Below are 26,047 nucleotides of genomic sequence, written 5' to 3' on the forward strand. Positions count from 1 at the left end.
GGCACACGAGGACCAGCGTACAGCTTGCGGCTGCGTGTCGCCAGCATATGACGGCAGAGCCTCTTACCCAGGTCCATGTCCGCGGCTTTGGGTCTCTGAGAATACGGGACTCCCTTGTACACGGCATCTAGCAGCTTCTCTTTCACCTGGGTTATGGTGTCGCAGTTCAGCACCTTGACTGGAATTTCCGGGGCGTTTTCATTCTCTGGGTTCACACAATTCAGCGTCTGAAAAAGGATTTCATTGCGACAGGAAATTAGGAACGGCTGTGAGCTCGGTGCGTCCTGCAATCAACTAATTAAATTATTCTGTGGGTTTCTTTATTTACACAATTTATGACTTTAATAAGCAGAATTCCCCCCAGGCGACCAGGACACAGGTGCAGAGCACAGCTTTCCTTTCTTATAGATACTTGTTATTGCCTGCTGAAGGAATATGTGCGGAGAATCACCTCGCCTTACGTTTTCTGGATATCACTACACGGCACGAGCCAATTAGGTAGAGCCGCCAGCAGGGATATCCAGCAAACACGGACACGCTGGGTAAGAGACCACAGAACTGATAAGTGACCGTAAAGTTCTCAGTTTACCGCAGTATAACGGTGCAGAATTAATTGGATGTACAAAGTTTTACTGAACTAAGCAGCGTATTTTCTACGCCCCGCCGTGCGCAGTGCGGGGCCATTAAAATGGGGCAAGGACTCGCGGTTTAAGTCATGAATGATATAAGGCTGTTGCACTACAATTCCCAGTTGTCCGACAGAGCATGCCGGGAATTCTAGATGAACAGGAGCCAAAGAACCGTGTTAGACACTAAATAAAAAAAAAATATATATATATATATATATATATAGATAGATGGAAGTGTGAAATGGATTGAAGGATCCAGCCATAGACGTAGACCCTCCCCCCCTGCCCACCGCAGAGCAGACGTTCGGGGAGGGAGCGCAAGGCGCTGCGACTGAACTTACTTGAGGCGAGCGGCTACATGGTTCATCGCTCAGCCCAACGTCATCGGCACAAGTATTCTTCAATCCATTAATAGGCAAGCCAGTTTAGTGAGACACAGAGAAGAGGAAGAGAGAAGAAAATGGGAGAGAGAAAGAAAGAGAAAAAAAAAAAAAGACCAATGAAAAAACAAAACGCCTGTGTGCTAAACACTCACTGCGTGGCTGCTGCATAGCGGGGTGTTGGGAGGTTAGGGACATCTGCACATTAGCGACTACACATGTTGCGGCCTAATCATACACACCAGCTGGTCCCTGTGAATACTGTGAGCCCGTAACACACAGTACAATCGTATGTTGGACCTGCAGCCAAACTGTAAGGATGGAACCGTTCCGATGCTGCAATGAATGACCGGATCACACCTCCATCCCCTCCCCTTCAGGGTTGTCCAACAGAGATCTGTAGCTATACAGGTAGACCTGCTACAGAATCAGGGGACGGCTCATTTTGGACAACCCTGATTTATATCCACAGCAGGAACATGCTAGGTTCTTTACAGGCTGGATTTAAGGACCAATATTGTGGATCAGACCATTAAGTAAGAGGTATCTCCTAGCACATATTCTAATAATATATAGCTCCTCCATAGGTGCGGCACTCGAGGTGCAATAAAATCATACGATTACCAAACCATCCTTGTCAACGTTTCAGTTTATGTAAACTGTTTTCATATATATACATATCTAGTGCAGTAATATATTTAATATTAAGGTTTCATATGTATGTGACGATCAAAAGAGCATCAAAATATAAAGCTAGCACCCCGTAGGCCAATTTCATAACTTTGACGCAAATGTCCCCAGTCCTGTGAATATTTCAGAACCCATTTCTAACTGCTGTAAATTAAAGATCACTTCTTATATAGACATCTCCATAACCATGCCCTGGTAAACTGACCAGCATCTTGTAGTCTATCTGCTGGCGGATCAGCTTGTCCTCACTCAGCGAGTATCGCGCTTCTCCGGTGATGGCGTCAATAGGCCCTTTCTCCATTTGCTGCTTGATGGCGCAGTACAGCATGAAGAGCGGTTCACCAGCACATTCCTGCACAGCGGCCGAGGGGAGAGAGCAACCGTGAGCTTCAGGGCGAAAAAGAGACTGGATGCACTTAGACATATACAAACATTAGCTGAACAACAGGAACCAGACAATACCGGTCACCGGGAGTTAATATATTTTATTTACAGGGGGGGGATTTAACTCCTTGGAACCAGACAGTACATCATAGCGGCCATGCTGTATCTGCTCTAGTGGTGGCTGCCGTAGCGAAGCCCTAAGATCACGGAGCGGATCATGTGCTGCGCTGGAAAGGGTTTAGCGGTCAAGACACACAGTAGCCCTAATGCTATCAACTAGAGCAGGCGATGGTCAGCCCACGTTACTCACACACCCGGGCACCCGAACGTCTCAGATCTGCTTTGGTGCAAAAGTGTAAGTGCTTCCTTGTCACCATATGCTGTCAGCATCTCGTTAGCATCTGCAGTAATTAAAGAGACAGCTGCTAACGAGCAGGAGCAGGCATACATCATCCCCAGACCTTCCGACAACGCACTTGTCTCTGAAATTACGGTTCATTTGCAAACTTAGCTTCATTAATTCAGCCTGGGAAGGCGAAGCCGAGGATCTGAGAGGGAGCAGGCTGCTTGGACACAGAATGGGTAATTAATGGCTTCCCGAGATTATCAGACCACTAGCACTACCAATGGCGGATTAACAACCTACGGGGACTCGTCATTCCTGGCAACACAACGCGGTAAGTGATCAGTTCCCTGGCTCTGCAGCCAGTTCCGGGGGGCTAGTGGAAAATGCGTTCTGCATTGGGTACATTGAGGTGTCCAGGGACCGTATAAGGCAGGCCTGGCCAACCTGTGGCCCTCCAGCTGTTGTAAAACTACAAGTCCCATCATGCTTTGCCACAGTATTGCTATTAAGGAATGCTAAAACCGTGGCAGGGCATGCTGGGATGTGTAGTTTCACAACATCTGGAGAGACACAGGTTGGCCAGGCTTGGTATAAGGGGTACCAAGTTTGAAGTCTTCTGCAAGACACCATTTTTGCAGAGGACCCCGGTGGTCTCTGCTCTCTTGTTCTGCACGTTCTAGTAGCTGCAAACGACAACTTTAAAGTCTCTCCTTCATCGTTTATAAGCCGAGCGAACAGAAGCCGCCGAGACTCGTGTTCAAGCAGGAGGCTGCAAATGTGGGAAGAACGGTATTGACAAGATTTAGCTCATCAAGCAACTAATACTGTGCGTTTTTCAACTTCAGAGTACGTTCCCCCCGTCTCTCTTCCTCACATTGCGGGAATGTCTCATTAAGCTTCTGATAAATAACTGCCCATGCCCTAAGATACGGAGGCTACGGATATTTATATGCATCTTCCGCAAGTTACATATTTTATTGCCGATTGCAGAAAGTCGTTAAATTGCAATCCTTGTGTACATAACCGACATTCTCTACTGCCCAGAACAGTCGGAAGATTATACTTCATGATGATGAAATCATTTCGTTTTTCCCGGAATGCACCTCTCCGCCAGCAACCGATAGCTCTTGGCAATAAGTTTAAACTATTTTGTGTGCGCAATGAAGATGAAAGAGATTGAAATGTCGTTACAGAGAGGGTGGTCGATACCTGCAAATGCCTCACAGCTGCGGGTAATAGGATCTGGGAATTCACAACTCCTGGGGGTAGGCGCAAAACTGTACAAAAAGCTAAAAGGTGGCCAACGATTCTGGCAGGAGTACTCACAGCAGGTAGCTGGTGTGAGAGCCAGCAGTGACATTTAGTCTTAAGCCAGCAACACTGACTTGTCACCACCATGCGACCTTTAAACAGATGGCTGTCAATGCCACATGCAGTATCATCCTCTAGCAAAATCTGAGTTTTACGGTGCTTGGAAAATCGTGTGCAACGCTCAGTGCACTTACAGGAGGATGACCGTACTGTTATAGGCCAGTGCTGGGGCGGGCTACGTGTGATATAGTTGTAGATGTGTCCTCACTTACCAATTTCCCGTGCGCTATGTAGTTTTGTTGCTCCCGTTTTATTAATGGAAATAAAATGTACATTTCGAGGGAGAAAGATGATCGCCGCGGCCAAGATGAGCTGGCACGCCGGAAGGAGCGGTTTGTCGCTACTGAAGCAACAGTAACAAAGGACAGATCTGTAGCCCCCCTCTGATCTGGCTAAAGTGCAGATTATCTACCTGCTAACTTATTACACCACTTGCCCAGTGCTCCTCGTTATAAATCACGTCTGATTATCCCTGATCAGCTACTAAAACACCAGTCACTTCAGTCACTTATCAGCCTAGGCACAGAGAGCCAAGTGGTAAGGACACAGAAAAGGATCTGCAATTACCGGTGGTGTTGTATAGTGCTCATTTAGCAGCACAGCCACAGTTAAAACATTGCGGAGCCGGTAAATATGTGAAGTCAGCACTTTTCGATGAAGGAGTGTTAGGATCCCGGCTGGAATCTCCATTCATTGCCCAGCTGTACAACTGGAGGGGTACGCTGAGCTGCGGTAGTGTTATATTAAGAGCACATAATGAGCAGGTAGGTGTTCATATGAAGCGTGTCCACGGAGTATGTAGAGCTTTTACCAGCTTACTGCGGATTAAATGGGCACTTTCAGCCTTTACTAAGAGGTGAGTGGTTTAAAACACTTAATGGTAAAACTTGAATTTCCAACCATCAGGAGGGCAGTGTATTTCGTAAGAAGAAAAGTACTAGAAGGGGGGGAGGGGTAATATGTCAGATATAAGGCACGGAGTTCAGGTCAGGCTGTCAGAGCGGGTAAGCAAAGGGAATGGAACATTTCCTGTGATAAGCAGCAGCCAGACAGCGTGGAAAAGATCAAGCACGGCCGGAGGCTTTACACCGCGGACCTGCCAGGAGAACGGCAGAAGACTTTCTTCACCGATATGTCATTTGTTATTTATTTTTTTTAACAGAAGTTGATTTTATTTTGATTGTTTTCGTGTCTTAATATTTATTCCTCCCATATGGTGTAAACCACCCACGATATATACAACACTATAGAAAGTGGCATTTTATTTGCTAGATAGGAATTACCATCTGTACTTTAGAACATAAAAAAAGTGATAATGCTCCTGGCCAATGGTTTCCATCCGTTATAATTTATCTTCACTGCAGGAATCGCTGTGATGCGCATATTATGGGCAGTGAAGGGAGTCACCATCCTCCGAGGTCAGCGACTGTGTTCATGCCATCCTTACATTGCATCGTCACATGGTCAGAGTGCCGTGGGCAATATAGGAACCAGGCCTTTAATGTGGTGCAGGCCCATGCTCAGTGACCTATAGGTGCCCCCAACAGTGTTCCTTCAGCAAGTGACCGTAACCAGGGAAGCACTACTACTCAGCTCAGACCCTACCCGCGAATCTCCTACGGCTGCGCGTGATGTCAGAGGTCATGCTGCGCAGCCCCATGCCAGCCTGCCCCGTGTGCAGAGTCTGCTGGTGGGGGGGGCAGTCGGCGCACTAAGCGGAGGCGTGCCGATAGGGAGTGACACACAGTCTCTCACTTTCTGAGTGGCGCCTGCGGGCAGGCTAGTGGCTGTTGTGAGTACCTGTGACTTGCGAGGAGGACCATGGTGGGAGTTGGACTCGGGAGGGGCGGGAGTCGCTACACTGCTGCTGCTTGAAAGGGAGTGCCTGTGCCCTGGGCTGGCCCTGCCTGCACTCTGCAGTCTGGTTGCTGGAGACTGAGTGCTGTTCTTCAATCTGGGGGAGGGCGAGTCAAGTGACTGTGCACAGTCATTTTATTTTAGAAAAACTACAAAATTATATTGACATTGAGCAACTCAATCCCGGGTATCTGGGAATGAAAAATGAGCCATGGTATTATCCAATTTGGCTAACACAGCACCCCCTACTGTAAATAAGATTTTACTTACCGATAAATCTATTTCTCGTAGTCCGTAGTGGATGCTGGGACTCCGTAAGGACCATGGGGATATAGCGGCTCCGCAGGAGACAGGGCACAAAATAAAAGCTTAAGGATCAGGTGGTGTGCACTGGCTCCTCCCCCTATGACCCTCCTCCAAGCCTCAGTTAGGATACTGTGCCCGGACGAGCGTACATAATAAGGAAGGATATTGAATCCCGGGTAAGACTCATACCAGCCACACCAATCACACCGTACAACTTGTGATCTGAACCCAGTTAACAGTATGATAAACGCAAAGGAGCCTCTGAAAAGATGGCTCACAACAATAATAACCCGAATTTTTGTAACAATAACTATATACAAGTATTGCAGACAATCCGCACTAGGGATGGGCGCCCAGCATCCACTACGGACTACGAGAAATAGATTTATCGGTAAGTAAAATCTTATTTTCTCTGACGTCCTAGTGGATGCTGGGACTCCGTAAGGACCATGGGGATTATACCAAAGCTCCCAAACGGGCGGGAGAGTGCGGATGACTCTGCAGCACCGAATGAGAGAACTCCAGGTCCTCCTCAGCCAGGGTATCAAATTTGTAGAATTTAGCAAACGTGTTTGCCCCTGACCAAGTAGCTGCTCGGCAAAGTTGTAAAGCCGAGACCCCTCGGGCAGCCGCCCAAGATGAGCCCACCTCCCTTGCGGAATGGGCTTTTACTGATTTTGGCTGTGGCAATCCTGCCACAGAATGTGCAAGCTGAATTGTACTACAAATCCAACGAGCAATCGTCTGCTTAGAAGCAGGAGCACCCAGCTTGTTGGGTGCATACAGGATAAACAGCGAGTCAGATTTTCTGACTCCAGCCGTCCTGGAAACATATATTTTCAAGGCCCTGACAACGTCAAGCAACTTAGAGTCCTCTAAGTCCCTGGTAGCCGCAGGTACCACAATAGGTTGGTTCATGTGAAATGCAGAAACCACCTTAGGTAGAAATTGAGGACGAGTCCTCAATTCCGCCCTGTCAGAATGAAATATCAAGTAAGGGCTTTTATATGATAAAGCCGCCAATTCTGACACACGCCTGGCTGAAGCCAAGGCTAACAGCATCGACACCTTCCATGTGAGATATTTTAAGTCCACCGTGGAAAGTGGTTCAAACCAATGTGACTTTAGAAAACTCAACACCACATTGAGATCCCAAGGTGCCACTGGAGGCACAAAAGGAGGCTGTATGTGCAGCACCCCTTTTACAAATGTCTGAACTTCAGGTACTGAAGCCAGTTCTTTCTGGAAGAAAATCGACAGGGCCGAAATTTGAACCTTAATGGACCCTAATTTTAGGCCCACAGACAGTCCTGTTTGCAGGAAATGAAGGAAACGACCCAGTTGAAATTCCTCTGTAGGGGCCTTCTTGGCCTCACACCACGCAACATATTTACGCCAAATGCGGTGATAATGTTTTGCGGTTACGTCCTTCCTGGCTTTGACCAGAGTAGGGATGACTTCTTCTGGAATGCCTTTTTCCCTCAGGATCCGGCGTTCAACCGCCATGCCGTCAAACGCAGCCGCGGTAAGTCTTGGAACAGACAAGGCCCCTGCAATAGCAGGTCCTTTCTTAGAGGTAGAGGCCACGGTTCGTCCGTGAGCATCTCTTGAAGTTCCGGGTACCAAGTCCGTCTTGGCCAATCCGGAACCACGAGTATAGTTCTTACTCCTCTCCTTCTTATGATTCTCAGTACTTTTGGTATGAGAGGCAGAGGAGGGAACACATACACTGACTGGTACACCCACGGCGTTACCAGAGCGTCCACTGCTATTGCCTGAGGGTCCCTTGACCTGGCGCAATCTCTGTCCAGTTTTTTGTTTAGACGTGACGCCATCATGTCCACCTTTGGTTTTTCCCAACGGTTTACAATCAGGTGGAAGACTTCTGGGTGAAGTCCCCACTCTCCCGGGTGAAGGTCGTGTCTGCTGAGGAAGTCTGCTTCCCAGTTGTCCACTCCCGGAATGAATACTGCTGACAGTGCTATCACATGATTTTCCGCCCAGCGAAGAATCCTTGCAGCTTCTGCCATTGCCCTCCTGCTTCTCGTGCCGCCCTGTCTGTTTACGTGGGCGACTGACGTGATGTTGTCCGATTGGATCAACACCGCCTGACCCTGAAGCAGAGGTTTTGCTTGACTTAGGGCATTGTAAATGGCCCTTAGTTCCAGAATGTTTATATGAAGAGACGTTTCCAAGCTTGACCACAGGCCCTGGAAATTCCTTCCCTGTGTGACTGCTCCCCAGCCTCTCAGGCTGGCATCCGTGGTTACCAGGATCCAATCCTGAATGCCAAATCTGCGGCCCTCTAGTAGATGAGCACTCTGCAGCCACCACAGGAGAGACACCCTTGTCCTTGGCGACAGGGTTATCCGCTGATGCATCTGCAGATGCGATCCGGACCATTTGTCCAGTAGATCCCACTGAAATGTTCTTGCATGGAATCTTCCGAATGGAATCGCTTCGTAAGAAGCCACCATTTTCCCCAGGACCCTTGTGCACTGATGCACTGAGACCTGTCCTGGTTTTAGGAGGTTCCTGACTAGCTCGGATAACTCCCTGGCCTTCTCCTCCGGGAGAAACACCTTCTTCTGGACTGTGTCCAGAATCATTCCTAGGAACAGTAGACGTGTCGTTGGAATCAGCTGCGATTTTGGAATATTTAGAATCCACCCGTGCTGACGTAACACTACCTGAGATAGTGCTACTCCGACTTCTAACTGTTCCCTGGATCTTGCCCTTATCAGGAGATCGTCCAAGTAAGGGATAATTGAAATGCCTTTTCTTCGTAGAAGAATCATCATTTCGGCCATTACCTTGGTAAAGACCCGAGGTGCCGTGGACAATCCAAACGGCAGCGTCTGAAACTGATAATGACAGTTTAGTACTACAAACCTGAGGTACCCTTGGTGAGAAGGGTATATCGGGACGTGGAGATAAGCATCTTTGATGTCCAGAGACACCATATAGTCCCCTTCTTCCAGGTTCGCTATCACTGCTCTGAGTGACTCCATCTTGAATTTGAACCTTTTTATGTAAGTGTTCAAGGATTTCAGATTTAAAATTGGTCTCACCGAGCCGTCCGGCTTCGGTACCACAAACAGCGTGGAATAATACCCCTTTCCTTGTTGCAGGAGGGGTACCTTGATTATCACCTGCTGGGAATACAGCTTGTGAATGGCTTCTAGAACTGCCTCCCTGTCGGAGGGAGACTTTGGTAAAGCAGACTTCAGGAAACGATGAGGGGGAAACGCCTCGAATTCCAGTTTGTACCCCTGCGATACTACCTGTAGAATCCAGGGATCCACTTGCGAGTGAGCCCACTGCGCGTTGAAATTTTTGAGACGGGCCCCCACCATATCTGAGTCTGCTTGTAAAGCCCCAGCGTCATGCTGAAGACTTGGCAGAAGCAGGGGAGGGCTTCTGCTCTTGGGAAGCGGCTGCATGGTGCAGTCTTTTTCCTCTTCCTCTGCCCCGGGGCAGAAAGGAGTGGCCTTTTGCTCGCTTGTACTTATGGGAACGAAAGGACTGAGATTGAAAAGACGGTGTCTTTTTCTGCTGATGTGGAGTGACCTGGGGTAAAAAGGTGGATTTTCCAGCCGTTGCCGTGGCCACCAGGTCCGATAGACCAGCCCCAAATAACTCCTCCCCTTTATACGGCAATACTTCCATGTGCCGTTTGGAATCCGCATCCCCTGACCACTGTCGCGTCCACAACGCTCTTCTGGCAGAGATGGACATAGCACTTACTCTTGATGCCAGGGTGCAAATATCCCTCTGTGCATCACGCATATATAATAATGCATCCTTTAAATGTTCTATAGTTAACAAAATATTGTCCCTATCCAGGGTATCAATATTCTCAGTCAGGGAATCCGACCATGCGACTCCAGCACTGCACATCCAGGCTGAGGCGATTGCTGGTCGCAGTATAACACCAGTATGTGTGTATATACTTTTTAGGATATTTTCCAGCCTTCTATCAGCTGGTTCTTTGAGGGTAGCCGTATCAGGAGACGGTAACGCTACTTGTTTAGATAAACGTGTGAGCGCCTTATCTACCCTAGGGGGTGTTTCCCAACGCGCCCTAACCTCTGGCGGGAAAGGATATAATGCTAATAATTTTTTAGAAATTAGCTGTTTTTTATCGGGAGAAACCCACGCTTTTTCACACACCTCATTTATTTCCTCTGACTCAGGAAAAAATATTGGTAGTTTTTTCTCACCCCACATAATACCCTTCTTTGTGGTACTTGTAGTGTCAGAAAGGTTCAATGCCTCTTTCATTGCCGTGATCATGTAACGTGTGGCCCTACTGGACATTACGTTTGTCTCGTCACCGTCGACACTAGACTCAGTATCTGTGTCAGGGTCTGTGTCGACCCACTGAGGTAACGGGCGTTTTAGCGCCCCTGACGGTGTCTGAGACGCCTGGACAGGCACTAACTGATTTGCCGGCTGTCTCATGTCGTCAACAGTTTTTTGCAAATTGCTGACATTATCACTTAATTGTTTAAATACAATCATCCAGTCAGGTGTCGACTCCCTAGGGGGTGACATCACCAACGCAGGCAACTGCTCCGCCTCCACATAATTTTCCTCCTCATACATGTCGACACACGCGTACCGACACACAGCACACACACACCGGGAATGCTCTGATAGAGGACAGGACCCCACTTAGCCCTTTGGAGAGACAGAGGGAGAGTCTGCCAGCACACACCCAGCGCTATATATATATATACAGGGATAACCTTATATAAGTGTTATTCCTTATAGCTGCTGTTAATTATTGTTATTTGCTGCCAACAATGCCCCCCCTTCTCTTTTTTACCCTGATTCTGAAGCAGGACTGCAGGGGAGAGTCAGGGAGCCGTCCTTCCAGCGGAGCTGTGAGGGAAAATGGCGCTTGTGTGCTGAGGAGATAGGCTCCGCCCCTTCACGACGTCCTTATCTCCCGCTTTTTTGTGTAAAATGGCAGGGGATTAAAATACATCCATATAGCCCAGGAGCTATATGTGATGTATTCTGTTTTGCCACCTAAGGTATTCTGTTATATTGCGTCTCAGGGCGCTCCCCCCCCAGCGCCCTGCACCCTCAGTGACCGGAGTGTGAAGTGTGCTGAGAGCAATGGCGCACAGCTGCGGTGCTGTGCGCTACCTTAGTCTGAAGACAGGATGTCTTCTGCCGCCGATTTCACCGGACCTCTTCGTCTCTTCTGGCTCTGTAAGGGGGACGGCGGCGCGGCTCCGGTGACCCATCCAGGCTGAACCTGTGATCGTCCCTCTGGAGCTAGTGTCCAGTAGCCTAAGAAACCCGATCCACTCTGCACTCAGGTGAGTCCGTTTCTTCTCCCCTTAGTCCCACGATGCAGTGAGCCTGTTGCCAGCAGGACTCACTGAAAATAAAAAAACCTAACTAAACTTTTATTCTAAGCAGCTCAGGAGAGCCACCTAGATTGCACCCTTCTCGGCCGGGCACAAAAATCTAACTGAGGCTTGGAGGAGGGTCATAGGGGGAGGAGCCAGTGCACACCACCTGATCCTTAAGCTTTTATTTTGTGCCCTGTCTCCTGCGGAGCCGCTATATCCCCATGGTCCTTACGGAGTCCCAGCATCCACTAGGACGTCAGAGAAATACACGATAGCAGGTGGCGCTATTACACCTGGCGCCTGCACGGTACAGGCGGCCATTTTGTTGACTGGACCAATGTGTGACTGCTGCAGCCTATCCCACTCACTAGGAAGGATTCCCATTATGAAAACTGGTCCAGCCAATCACACCTCTGCTGTGTGCTGCGGTTCTGTAGAACACCAAGTTTTAACCTAAAGTGAATTTCTACTGTCAGTGTCTTTTATAGACAGAATAATTAAAACACAGCAAAAAAAAGATCCATATAAATAGAAAATGTCATTACATTCACAGCTTAATCTACGGAGGAGACTGCACAACAAGTATCTATTTGAGATCATCTATAACATGTTATGGAATATTCGCTCTGCAGATTTCCTTTGTACTGGTACCTTTATCAGTCATATAGGACACGGTAATATAAGGGCTACACTCTGGTATCATTTTACATTTAGTGGCTTCCCAGTAACCAGAAATGTGGCTATACTGAATCCGCTGCCTCAGGACCTGGCATTTTGGATTGGGGGGAACGGCTAAATTAAGAGAATAATTTACAAGAATCATCATTTGTTGGCTGCAAAATTCTAAATAAGATAATCCTACTGCAGAGGATCTATTTTATAGTGGACGTCCCTCATATACAAATGATGCAGCTGCCTCCTCAGATCCCCAGACAATTGCAATTATAAATAAATACTATAGAAGCATTTACCTTTAAGAACTTGTACAGAAGAAACGTGAACCAATTTGTAAGCATCTTCTCAGCCACAGACTCCGTTCTGAAATATGAGAGGAGAAAAAAATTGATTCAGGAACACTAGAAGGGGGGGGGTTATACATAAACAATACTTATTTTATGAACAATATGGAGGCACCACAGTCATTGCTGAGGAAGCCATTTTGCAAACTGAACCAATATGCAACAGCATGCAGCTTATCACTTAGTTTACCCCAAAGTCATTGACTGATTCTTAGTAAATAGACAAGCTACATCCACAGACGTATTGGTTCAGTCCACAAAGTGCCCCTTGGACAGGCTGCATTTCATGTATATGGGTGTGGCGCACAAAATGGCTGCCTGGTGTGTGTTTGTCAGATGCAGTAATTTACTGAGGGCTGAGGGAAAAGTATCTGTCAAATATGCAGAGAAATACAGGTTTACATTAGGATGCGTTTTCCTGTACAAATAACACAAGACAATGGTTTTCCCCAGACAGGAGCGTGACCCACAGAATCGGCATAGCCTTTCTGGACTGCTACTGAAGATGGAATGATAACTGGTGGTCCATGTTGCCCGGATGGTGTATTGGAGGTGGAGATCCGGGTTGAATCCCGAGCCGGTTGGTGATACTTTCGGCTCTGGCATCGCACAGACGTGGGATTTATAATAATCAACAAAGCCACCCAGAGGCAGAGAACAGCTTTTCATTGATCTCAATATAAATTACCTTCCTTCTTCTCTCAGCCTGAGTCCGCCCCGGGGAGCCTACAAACTGCAGCCTATAGTTTTGTAATAGCAATGAAGAAAGCAGACATCAAAGAGGAGATCACTTTAACCAGCCAGGAAACGCTATAATGAGATGCATTCATGCGCCATTAAATGGTATCGGCTCGGGGAGACGCACATCACATAGCTTAATCCTTTTGCTCCTGGGGGAGAGGCGGCGCTGAACTGGTTAAGCATCACACAGAACCCTCTGTCAAACATGGCAACACCGTTGTCTGCTAATGGACTAAAGACTATTTGATCATATATATGTTAAGCCCCATAGTCTTTGAGTAATCTTGGTATCAAAGGCTACGACGCATTTCAACTGGAATTTACGAGAAATATACTGCAAAGTGTCCTCAGCGTTGGCCCAACCAGAAGAAATAACAGGAAGTAAAGCGAAAAGTAGAGACCAGGCCTAGCAAAAAATACTGGCCCACTTCATACCTACCCTGGAGATGGGTGGGGCTTGATGTTGCGAAACGCGTCATGCAGTCCCACCCAAACCGGTGAAATGCTTTCTGCGGCATCACACCCACTGGAATGGGCGCAAGTTTCGTGCCACGAATTACATATCTGGGGCGTGTAGTTCCCGGCCTACCATTTATGTCCCCTCTACTTACACAAGACGTCTGCTGCGGCATTCTACATCTTCTTACGGCAGCTGCATCAAATCAGGCCCAAAGTCCAAACAAACTGAATGAAATCCGGTGCTAGGTTTTGTCAGCTACAGAAACCGCAGCAGCTGGCGATACCTCTGCCCCCAGCGACAGCAGACGCAACGGCCGGAGATGGCTCCTTTGCAGTATATGACCTGGACGCAGACAGAATATACCTCAATACTACTGCCAGGGAACTGGTAACACATGGGCCAGGACGAGAAGATGAGGAACAGATGGGAAGAGCTGTGGAAAAGCAGGAACACCAGGATCTTACTCCTCTCAGGACTGCTGAACGGATAAGGAGGAACCGAATTGATCGGAGACCCAGCGAGACAGATGTGCCCTGCTACTCGGAGCGGTGACACAAGAGAGGACACACAGAAGTCACCCTGTAGGACCTATCCTGACGCATGTGACGCCTTCCAGGATCAGGACAATGTCAAACAGAGCCATACATTGTACAATTCCAAACGTTTACTTTCCATGAAACAGGACAGCCTGGCAGTGGGAAATATACTGTGCGGGGAGACGCGCTGGACACAGAAATATAGCGGAATGTTTAGTACTATCGTGTTTTCTTGGCAAATTGTCTCCAGTTTGGTGGAGTGATAGTACGTATATATATATATATATATATATATATATATATATATATATATGCTGATGGAGAAGCACTGGTGCAATCCAGATAAGTAACGTTTAATGTAGCGATAAGCTGCTGTCTGACTATTCACAAAAGATACACAACCGGCCCACAAATCTCTCTTAGGGTGAGATGTACCAAATTCAGACAATTGCAGTTTTGTGAGGCTTTACCGCATCACTATAGGATCCCCATATATAATATGAGTGTCTGCAGCAGATATCGGATGATGACGCTCCCTGGACAGTTGGGTATCGCAGAGCTGTCCTGGCAAGAGCTGGATGAAGAATACCGGCCAACCTTACCGCAGGTGATTAGGAGATGATGTACGTTAATGATGAGATCATTAATATATCTGACCCAAATCATTGTTTCAGGTCACGCCAATGTTCAGATCTGTTTTACCTCTGTAACATAAGTCAGACGGTGTAGCCGTGCCCAGATATAAGGCTGGCAGGGGTACTGGCTGGCCAGGCAGAGATCAGGAGGAGCTGCTCCCGATTACACGGTGCAGAGCTGTAATTAGCTCTTAAGAGTCGTGTATTCAGTTCAGTAAGCTCTAGATGACACCGAAAAGCTCCAAAAGGAGGGTTTATCCTGAAATATAGATATCCAGGATTATGTACAGTTGGTGGAAGAGAAGAGAATGGGTCTCAACAGGGTTGAAAAAAACAATTAGTCAACAGATTTTTGTGCAACCGGTGTCATCAGACTGTGCACACTCACAAAGGAACCAGCCACTGGGAGAAGATGAACGTTGGTGAGTCTACATAGAGAGATTTCAGTCTTCCAAAAGCTTTTTCAAATGATCAATCGTTGTTGGGTTCCCGGTTGTACTGCACCAGTATGTGACCAATTCAATAAAACTGGACTGAAAACCAATTTCATTCTTGCGTGTGTACGCGGCTAAAGTCACAGGACATGCTGACGGCCAATCGCTGCTCTGACACTGGGAGTCACTGTGAAGACCTACTAAGAGCCAACAGCTAATGTGTTACCTTGACACCAACAAAAAAACTCTGTCAACACTAAAACACTGCACACACATTTAAAATAAAGCCTACATATAATACTTGCATACAGCGATATGTATTATTCCTACTGGTAGTCGCCGCCGCGTACATGCAGAGGTATTCAGAGGAACACGTGCGGTCACACAGTACTGTGTAATATCCCTGAGCAGCTACTGCACTGGAAGGAGCCGACACAGATAGGTAGAGAGAAAGCAATAAATAAGCATTAAGAGCTTCATTCACAGCCGAAGCCGACGGTCACACAGCCTTGAAGTGCAATTTATGTCACCAAGCCTGTGATCAATAGAAAGAGGATGGGAAGATATTGAATTAATGAAGATAATGTATTTTTTAGTAGAACCTCTGCTTTTTGCATTCGGAAATCGATTTGATTGTGTTTAATTCTTCTTTCAGTGGCGGCTCTGTGTGGGGATTGATTTCTTTCAGACACCTTTTTAATCATCTTCGCATGCGTGGAGCGTCGAGCTGGGGATACGGATTCGGACAAGTGATGGGTCGTCATTGCTGGGACTCTTGGCTGATGAGCAATGCGGAGACACGCAGCCGTTCCGTAACGGAGGAAGCAAGGCGATGTCTCTGGCACTGCATCATTCCCTTATAACGGCATTTTATTTTTAAAGGGGAACGCCACGTTTAGAGGAAATGGCCCTCCCGGGTTTATTTTCATCGCCATGAGATACCGCGGCACATGGAAGATGCCTGTAATGGTTTCCAAGGCGATCATCCGAGCTTGTTTGTTTCAAAGGACAATGAACGTAAACAGCGCTGACTTGGAAGTGTACCCTCTCAGGCACAGCAGGTAGCCGTGTAGATTATTGTCCGCTCTCTATAAAGAGACAGGATTTCTACACGATTGTTGGGACATTGATCCAAAACCGATTTCTCCTGGGTCAGAACAGAGTTCTCCTTTCTCTGGCACAAAATTGGAAGGAGCTTCAATTAGACTTCTCGTGCTGCAATTATCTTTCCCAGCGTTGCTGAAAGCTGGCGGACCTTTTGTTTCTTATTGACTTCTTTTTGTTTCTTTTTGCTGCAGACCATAATAGCTTTGTAATAAAAGCAAAAGCCCCCAAACACAAAACCAGTCTCTCTCATAAGCACAGGGAAGAGGGTGGTTTGCAATGGGTCTCGTCTCCCCCTCCCCTTATGTCATGCCAAGCAGCATAGGGTGATACAAGTGTTCCTCTAAGGTTGAAGTAACCCCTCAACTGGTGCAGCCCAAGTGCCACCCGCCGCCATCACTCAGCTTTTATACAGCTAATCTGCAGAATGGGTTTCCTCCTGCTGTGCGGCGGCCATTCTGGAACGCATGCGCTGCTTGTTACACTGTAAGGATTGGAACTCCAGACCCTCAGAGAGCAATAATACGCTGATCCCTGCGAGCGCACAGATCAGCTGCAGCAGAGGGTACCGATAATCGGGGGGGGGGGGGGGGGCGGGAGAGTGGCCTTTCTGATGGTGCTGAAGGGAAGAGGGAGTAATGCCCCATAAGGAGTACTGACGATGGAAGAGGGGGAGGAGTAATGCCCCATAAGTAGTACTGGCGATGGGAGGGGGGAGGAGTAATGCCCCATAAGGAGTACTAGCTATGGGGGAAGGGGGAGGAGTAATGCACCATAAGGAGTACTGGCTATGGGGGAAGAGGGAGGAGTAATGCCCCATAAGGAGTACTGGCGATGGGAGTGGGGAGGCGTAATGCCCCATAAGGAGTACTGGCGATGGGAGGGGGGAGGAGTAATGCCCCATAAGGAGTACTAGCTATGGGAGGGGTGAGGAGTAATGCCCCATAAGGAGTACTAGCTATGGGAGGGGTGAGGAGTAATGCCCCATAAGGAGTACTAGCTATGGGAGGGTGAGGAGTAATGCCCCATAAGGAATACTGGCTGTGGGAGGGGGAGGAGTAATGCCCCATAAGTAGTGCTTGAAATGGGAGGGGAGGAGTAATGCCCCATAAGGAGTACTAGCTATGGGAGGGGGAAGGAGTAATGCCCCATAAGGAGTACTGGTGATGGGAGGGGGAGGTGTAATGCTACATAAGGAGTACCGGTGATGGGAGGGGGAGGAGTAATGCCCCATAAGTACTGGCGATGGGAGGGTGAGGAGTAATGCTCCATAAGGAGTACTGGCGATGGAAGGGGGGATGAATTAGTAGTGCACCATAAGGAGTACTGGCGATGGGAGGGGAAGGAGTAATGCCCCATTAGGAGTACTGGCAATGGGAGGGGGGAGGAGTAATGCCCCATTAGGAGTACTGGCAATGGGAGGGGGGAGGAGTAATGACCCATAATGAGTACTGGCGATGGGAGGGGGGAGTAATGCCCCATAAGGAGTACTGGCGATGGGAGGGGGGAGTAATGCCCCATAAGGAGTACTGGCGATGGGAGGGGAAGGAGTAATGCCCCATTAGAAGTACTGGCAATGGGAGGGGGGAGGAGTAATGACCCATAATGAGTACTGGCGATGGGAGGGGGGAGTAATGCCCCATAAGGAGTACTGGTGATGGGAGCAGGGGGGAGTAATGCCCCATAAGGAGTACTGGTGATGGGAGCAGGGAGGAGTAATGCCCCATTAGGAGTACTGGCAATGGGAGGGGGGAGGAGTAATGACCCATAAGGAGTACTGACGATGGGAGGGGATAGTAATGCTCCATAAGGAGTACTGGCGATGGGAGGGGATAGTAATGCTCCATAAGGAGTACTGGCGATGGGAGGGGGGAGTAATGCCCCATAAGGAGTACTGGCGATGAGAGGGGGAGGAGTAATGCCCCATAAGGAGCACTGGCGATGGGAGGGGGAAGAGTAATGCCCTGTAAGGGAGTACTGGCGATGGGGAAAGGGGTAGGAGTAATGCCCCATAAGGAATACTGGCGATGGGGGGAGGAGTAATGCCCCATAAGGAGTACTGGTGGTGGGGGAAGGGGGAGAAGTAATGCCCTGTAAAGGAGTACTGGCGGTGGGGGAGGAGTAATGCCCCCTAAGGAGTACTGGCGATGGGGGGAGGAGTAATGCCCCCTAAGGAGTACTGGCGATGGGGGCGGAGTAATGCCCCATAAGGAGTACTGGCGATGGGGGCATAGTAATGCCCCATAAGGAGTACTGGCGATGGGGGCGGAGTAATGCCCCATAAGGAGTACTGGCGATGGGGGAAGGGGGAGGAGTAATGCTCCATAAGGAGTACTGGCGATGGGAGAGGGAGGAGTAATGCCCTGTAAAGGAGTACTGATTTGAGCATCTTTCTGTACAACTAAATATATCCATCTAACAGATACACGTTACACATTACATTGCACTGAAGAGCACTAGAGTAAATCACAGGTACAGTAGTGAGGGCCTGGCAATCAGCAGGTAAGTGTGCGAGGCCATTGGTGAGTCACGTCCACAGGGGGTGCAGCCTGTAAGCCGTGACCTAAGACAATCAGCCTGTAACACCGGCAGCCGGTACTCACCTCCGCAGCAGCAGCTTTGGGTGGTTCTTGCTCTCCAGATTCTTCTCGATCAGGTCTGAGAGGAGCTGTTTAAGGACGCCGGTGGCGTACTCCATCTCCCCCTGCAATGCGGTCATGATGAGCGAGGCCACGTTCCCACGGTCGCGCATGGAGAAGCTGCGCTGGGCCTCCAGGGTGCGGATGAAGGTCAGGAGGAAGTGCTTCTTGTTCAGGAGCTGCCCAAATAGGTTTAGAGCCTTCTCCACGTTGGCTTGAACCTGTGATAGGAACACACGCTGGTGAGTGGTATCACGCTGCATATTTTATGTACAATCAATCTATTGTTCTAAGTGCAGAAATTAAATGTGAGTACCCAAGTGCCCAAGCCTGCCAGTCTGTACTTGTCTATTCAGGTAAAGCACCTCTTGAAGATCAAAGCCCTTTATATACAGGTGACGACGACATCATTAACCGTATGCATTTCATGTCCTGTATTTATATAGCAATTCAGTGCGCCTTAGAGAGTGCCGAAGTGGCTGAATCACTGTGAGCGATGCTGAAACGCGCACTGAACCATTACGCACAGGTGAGTGTCAATGCAAACCCATATAGTGACACTTCATCACTTCAACAAAGGGCACTTTTAATGGAATAGGAGCGTGGGGAGGGGGGAGCTCCTGCACCAATCTCTGTGCAGACGCTCTCTCTGATCGTTCCCTGTGACTTATCCATTCTGTGTCGCTGATTAATTCAACCATTAAGCAAAATTATCACCCCAGTTTTGTATAGTTCAAGAGTCTTCAACCTTTACAAGATGGAAAAAAAAAAAAAAAAAAAAAGAGGCTCTATAAAGACCCCGGCAGCTGGTAGATTAATCACTGGCGTATTCATAATATATTCATTGGGCACTAAAGCCTGAATTCTACAAGTGTTTTATATTTTATTTTAGTAGGGTTCAAATTGCACATAACAGGTTCTCCTGCCGAGCTTTGGAGAACAGCCTCTCTCCACTCACTTACCCACCCCAGCCCACCGGCACGAGGCAGTCTCCTCCAGCAGGACCTGATTGCGTTGAGACTTCTAAAGTCATTGAACTGTTTTTACTTGAAGTCCATTGAGTGAGTGTCATTTATCGCCACTTAACCCCTTCCACCTTGTAACAGAACGTAACACTCCGCAGCGGTGTCTAAAACTTAATTCCTGTGCGATTTACGTTGCAGCCCAGCGTCACCGGTGCACTGCGAGTGGGAGTGGGGTTCGCTGCATCGGAGCTATAACTAAAATGCAAAATGAAAAACAAACGGTGTGCAAGTCTCAGTCTCGCGCAATTGAAGGACACGCCCACATGTTTCAACGGGATGCGGTCATGTGACCGGCGGTCGGGATCTCACGGTCACCATGCCGATGCCAGAATTCCGTGCGCTCAAAATGCCGACCGACGGAATGCCAACCCATGAAATGGGAATACAACCTGCGGCGAGACACAGCCGCTTCTTACACCTCCATAGTGCGTGTGCGCAACACCCTTGTGCAAGAGCGGAACCAGAGTAGAAGGGATTCAGTGATTGAGAACATTTTAGGTTTACAGCCAAGGATGGAAAATAAATTCTCAGATTGTCTTGTGGTGTGTCATCCCGTCTAATCATTAGAACCAAAGAGCTGTCTCCATTTGTAAGTCTTCGGGGAAAGCGGGGGACATGTGAGCCATGGCTGCCAGCAGCTTGTGTAACAGCGGCTTCTTAGGAGGAACGTGCTAAATCTGCAGTGGGAAGAGCAGGATCAGACGCCGTAAACTGCTATGAGAAACGGCGGACCCTGATCTCTGCGAGTTGTGTGCAAAACGCACTAAGCTAAAGTATCGCTACATAAACTTATGCACTAACTGTTCTATGATTAAAGGGCCACGACATCAATGGCACCATGAAACCAACACAGCATCTGTGTCATGCTAATACAGAGATATTAGACAAATGTCATTGTGCCAGTTCCCCAGGAAGGGCAGAATGATCTTAGCCTGAGCCAGTCAGTTATGAAGCTCGTTGATGATTACATGATGGCAGGGGGAGGAGGAAGAGGGTATTTGATCATGAATGTTTGTTACAAAGGGTTTGGAGGGGCATTTTTCAGAACCTGCAGTCAGGTTCGGCCCTGGTCATAGGCAGGGGGGTGTTGGGGACCATCCTCCAGTTCCTCCTCAGTGCTGGTGTTGACGGGCATGGAAGGAGGAGTCTGCCTAACTACATCTGCACCGCCCCCTGCTACAACCCTGAGCAAGCATGTCAAGGCGCTATTTTAGGGAATCGGGTCAGCCATGGATTAACGACTACCTGTCTCCCCGGGGGGGAGCACAGTGCGGGATGTAGACGGGGAAGGGGAGAGCACAGTGCGGGATGTAGACGTGGAAGGGGAGAGCACAGTGCGGGATGTAGACGTGGAAGGGGAGAGCACAGTGCGGGATGTAGACGGGGAAGGGGAGAGCACAGTGCGGGATGTAGACGGGGAAGGGGAGAGCACAGTGCGGGATGTAGACGGGGAAGGGGAGAGCACAGTGCGGGATGTAGACGGGGAAGGGGAGAGCACAGTGCGGGATGTAGACGGGGAAGGGGAGAGCACAGTGCGGGATGTAGACGGGGAAGGGGGAGCGTAGTGCGTTATGTAGATGGGGAAGGGGAGCACAGTGCGGGATGTAGACGGGGAAGGGGAGAGCACAGTGCGGAATGTAGATGGGGAAGGGGAGAGCACAGTGCTGGATGTAGATAGGGAAGGGGAGAGCACAGTGCGGTAAGGGGGAGCATAGTGCGGGATGTAGATGGGGAATCACAGTGCTGGATGTAGCTGGGGAAGGGGAGAGAACAGTGCGGCATGTAGATGGGGAAGGGGGAGCACAGTGCGTTATGTAGATGGGGAAGGGGAGAGCACAGTGCGGAATGTAGATGGGGAAGGGGAGAGCACAGTGCGCAGAGGGGGAGCACAGTGCGGGATGTAGATGGGGAAGGGGAGAGCACAGTGGGGGAAGGGGAGAGCACAGTGCGGGATGTAGATGGGGAAGGGGAGAGCACAGTGCGGGATGTAGATGGGGAAGGGGAGAGCACAGTGCGATATGTAGATGGGGAAGGGGAGAGCACAGTGCGGGATGTAGATGGGGAAGGGGAGAGCACAGTGCAGGATGTAGATGGGGAAGGGGAGAGCGCAGTGCGGGATGTAGATGGGGAAGGGGAGAGCGCAGTGCGTGAAGTAGATGGGGAAGGGGGAGCACAGTGTGGGATATGGATGAGGTAAGGGAAGGGGGGTGCACATTGTGGGATGTAGATGGGGAAGCACAATGAAGGATGGGGGAAGTTGGGGCGTAATGAGGAATGTGGATGAGGTAAAGTGGCACAGTGTCGGATGTAGGTGGGGAAGGGGTAGCACAGTGCGGGACGTAGATGGGGAAGGGGAGAGCACAGTGCGGAATGTAGATGGGGAAGGGGAGAGCACAGTGCGGAATGTAGATGGGGAAGTGGAGAGCACAGTGCGGGATGTAGATGGGGAAGGGAAGGGAAGGGGAGAGAGCACAGTGCGGAATGTAGATGGGAAGTGGGGAGCACAGAGTGAGATGTGGATAAGGGAAGTGGGGAGCAGAGTGAGATGTGGATAAGGGAAGTGGGGAGCACAGAGTGAGATGTGGATAAGGGAAGTGGGGGAGCACAGAGTGAGATGTGGATAAGGGAAGTGGGGAGCACAGAGTGAGATGTGGATAAGGGAAGTGGGGGAGCACAGAGTGAGTTGTGGATGAGGGAAGTGGGGGAGCACAGAGTGAGATGTGGATAAGGGAAGTGGGGAGCACAGAGTGAGATGTGGATAAGGGAAGTGGGGAGCACAGAGTGAGATGTGGATAAGGGAAGTGGGGGAGCACAGAGTGAGATGTGGATAAGGGAAGTAGGGGAGCACAGAGTGAGATGTGGATAAGGGAAGTGGGGAACACAGAGTGAGAAGTGGATAAGGAAAGTGGGGATACAGTGTGGGATGGGGGAAGCGGGGACACAGTGTGGGATGAGGGAAGGGGGGGCACAATGAGAGATGTGGATGGGGAAGGAGAGAGCACAGTGTGGAAGTTGGATGGGGAAGGAGAGAGCACAGTGTGGAAGTTGGATGGGGAAGGGGAGGAGCACAGTGTAGGATTTGGATGGGGGAAGAGTGAGCACAGTGTGGGATGTGGATGGGGGAAGAGTTAGCACAGTGTGGGATTTGGATGGGGGAAGAGTTAGCACAGTGTGGGATTTGGATGGGGGAAGAGTTAGCACAGTGCGGGATTTGGATGGGGGAAGAGTTAGCACAGTGTGGGATTTGGATGGGGGAAGAGTTAGCACAGTGCGGGATTTGGATGGGGGAAGAGTTAGCACAGTGTGGGATTTGGATGGGGAAGGGGGGAGCACAGTGTGGGATTTGGATGGGGGAAGAGTGAGCACAGTGTGGGATTTGGATGGGAGAAGAGTTAGCACAGTGTGGGATTTGGATGGGGAAGGCGAGAGCACAGTGTGGGATTTGGATGGGGGAAGAGTGAGCACAGTGTGGGATTTGGATGGGAGAAGAGTTAGCACAGTGTGGGATTTGGATGGGGAAGGAGAGAGCACAGTGTGGGATTTGGATGGGGGAAGAGTGAGCACAGTGTGGGATTTGAATGGGGGAAGAGTGAGCACAGTGTGGGATTTGGATGGGAGAAGAGTGAGCACAGTGTGGGATTTGGATGGGAGAAGAGTTAGCACAGTGTGGGATTTGGATGGGAGAAGAGTTAGCACAGTGTGGGATTTGGATGGGGGAAGAGTGAGCACAGTGTGGGATTTGGATGGGGGAAGAGTGAGCACAGTGTGGGATTTGAATGGGGGAAGAGTGAGAACAGTGTGGGATTTAGATAGGGGCAGAGTGAGCACAGTGTGGGATTTGGATGGGGGAAGAGTGAGCACAGTGTGGGATTTGGATGGGGGAAGAGTTAGCACAGTGCGGGATTTGGATGGGGGAAGAGTTAGCACAGTGTGGGATTTGGATGGGGAAGGAGAGAGCACAGTGTGGGATTTGGATGGGGGAAGAGTGAGCACAGTGTGGGATTTGGATGGGAGAAGAGTTAGCACAGTGTGGGATTTGGATGGGAGAAGAGTTAGCACAGTGTGGGATTTGGATGGGGGATGAGTTAGCAGAGTGTGGGATTTGGATGGGGGAAGAGTGAGCACAGTGTGGGATTTGGATGGGAGAAGAGTGAGCACAGTGTGGGTTGTGGATGGGGGCAGAGTGAGCACAGTGTGGGATTTGGATGGGGGCAGAGTGAGCACAGTGTGGGATTTGGATGGGGGAAGAGTGAGCACGGTGTGGGATTTGGATTGGGGAAGAGTTAGCAGAGTGTGGGATTTGGATGGGTGAAGAGTGAGCACAGTGTGGGATTTGGATTGGGGAAGAGTTAGCAGAGTGTGGGATTTGGATTGGGGAAGAGTTAGCAGAGTGTGGGATTTGGATTGGGGAAGAGTTAGCAGAGTGTGGGATTTGGATGGGTGAAGAGTGAGCACAGTGTGGGATTTGGATTGGGGAAGAGTTAGCAGAGTGTGGGATTTGGATTGGGGAAGAGTTAGCAGAGTGTGGGATTTGGATTGGGGAAGAGTTAGCAGAGTGTGGGATTTGGATGGTAGAAGGAGGGAGCATAGCATGGAATTTGGATGGGGGAAGAATGAGCACAGTGTGGGATTTGGATGGGGAAGGAGGGAGCATAGCGTGGAATTTGGATGGGGGAAGAATGAGCACGGTGTGAAATCCGGATGGGGGAAGAGTGAGCACAGTGTGGGATTTGAAAGGGGGAAGAGTGAGGAGTGAGCACAGTGTGGGATTTGTATGGGGGGGGGGAAGGAGGGAGCATAGTATGGGATGTGGAAGAGGGAACACAATGTGGGATGTGGAGGCGAAGGGGGGGGGGGCATAAAGAGGGATGTGGATGGGGAATAGGTGTGCAGCATAATAAGGAAAATATAGGGATGTGGTGAGAAGCGCAGTAAAGCAAGTATAGATCAGGGGGAGGCACATACACACCATAGAGACGGGCACATACATACAGACATATGGACGGACAGGATAAAGAAAAATAAATGGGAAGCAAAATCTAAACAGAATTTATGAAGGCAATAGTAATACTAGTATAAAAGATATCTATATGCAGCAAACCTTAAATAACTTAATGAGTAGAAAATGGGGATTCAAACCTCACAGCAGCGGGTGAATAGAACACACTGTAGCGTAGCATTTTGTATGTAAATACAGTCGCAGTCACACACAGAATATTGTCATGCCGCATCTCATTTTAATCGTGCGTCCTATGACTATTACGTTACTGTGCGTCTAAGACACATTTTCGTGGAAAAAAATGCAAAAAAATATGCTCGTTGCTACGGAGTCACGCAGCACTCAGGCGTTATGTGTAACGCGACTTGTAGCGCACGGAGCAAAGATGTAAGAGGACACATCTGTAAATGGGGGCGTGGGATCCTTTTTGGGTGCACACTTGGGAAGGCAAACCAATCACCCCAATTTCAAAGTCCCCGAAGTGTAACTCTTGTAGCCAGGCACTGTGATGTTTCTACTACGACTGCTGTCCACCAAGGGCCCAGGTGTTCCCGTTTTATTTTCTGTCCACTAGCTATATATACAGGTTGAGTATCCCATATCCAAATATTCCGAAATATGGAATATTCCGAAATACGGACTTTTTTGAGTGAGAGTGAGATAGTGAAACCTTTGTTTTTTGATGGCTCAATGTACACAACTTTGTTTAATACACAAAGTTATTAAAAATATTGTATTAAATGACCTTCAGGCTGTGTGTATAAGGTGTATATGAAACATAAATGCATTCTGTGCTTAGATTTAGGTCCCATCACCATGATATCTCATTATGGTATGCAATTATTCCAAAATACGGAAAAATCCCATATCCAAAATACCTCTGGTCCCAAGCATTTTGGATAAGGGAGACTCAACCTGTATATATATATATATATATATATATATATATATATATATATATATATATATATATATATATATATATATTAAAAAAAAAATATATATATATATATATATATATATATATATCTTTCTGCATATGTATATTACATTGTTCCAGACAAGTTGCATTTTGGGGTTAATACGCTTCCTTATCAGATAGCTCTTTCTGGAAGGCGAATGT

General features: G+C 48.7%; 1 protein-coding gene across 5 annotated transcripts in view; it reads right to left on the reverse strand.

The window, feature by feature from the left end:
* PLXNA1 (plexin A1) overlaps positions 1-26,047 on the reverse strand; it is a 293,840-nt gene that overhangs the window by 15,111 nt on the left and 252,682 nt on the right. For 3 of the 5 annotated variants that reach the window (XM_063941209.1, XM_063941213.1, XM_063941210.1), the window contains exons 22-25: positions 18,865-19,121; positions 12,304-12,370; positions 1,905-2,051; positions 68-227 (exon numbers count right to left, since the gene is read on the reverse strand). In XM_063941209.1, coding sequence (XP_063797279.1) covers positions 68-227; positions 1,905-2,051; positions 12,304-12,370; positions 18,865-19,121 — 631 coding nt within the window. Of the gene's footprint in view, positions 1-67; positions 228-970; positions 1,028-1,904; positions 2,052-12,303; positions 12,371-18,864; positions 19,122-26,047 lie in introns of all 5 variants that reach the window. The other 2 variants (XM_063941212.1, XM_063941211.1) reach the window with 1 other exon arrangement.

This window comes from Pseudophryne corroboree, chromosome 9 (genome assembly GCF_028390025.1).
Source record: "Pseudophryne corroboree isolate aPseCor3 chromosome 9, aPseCor3.hap2, whole genome shotgun sequence".
Taxonomy (NCBI): domain Eukaryota; kingdom Metazoa; phylum Chordata; class Amphibia; order Anura; family Myobatrachidae; genus Pseudophryne; species Pseudophryne corroboree.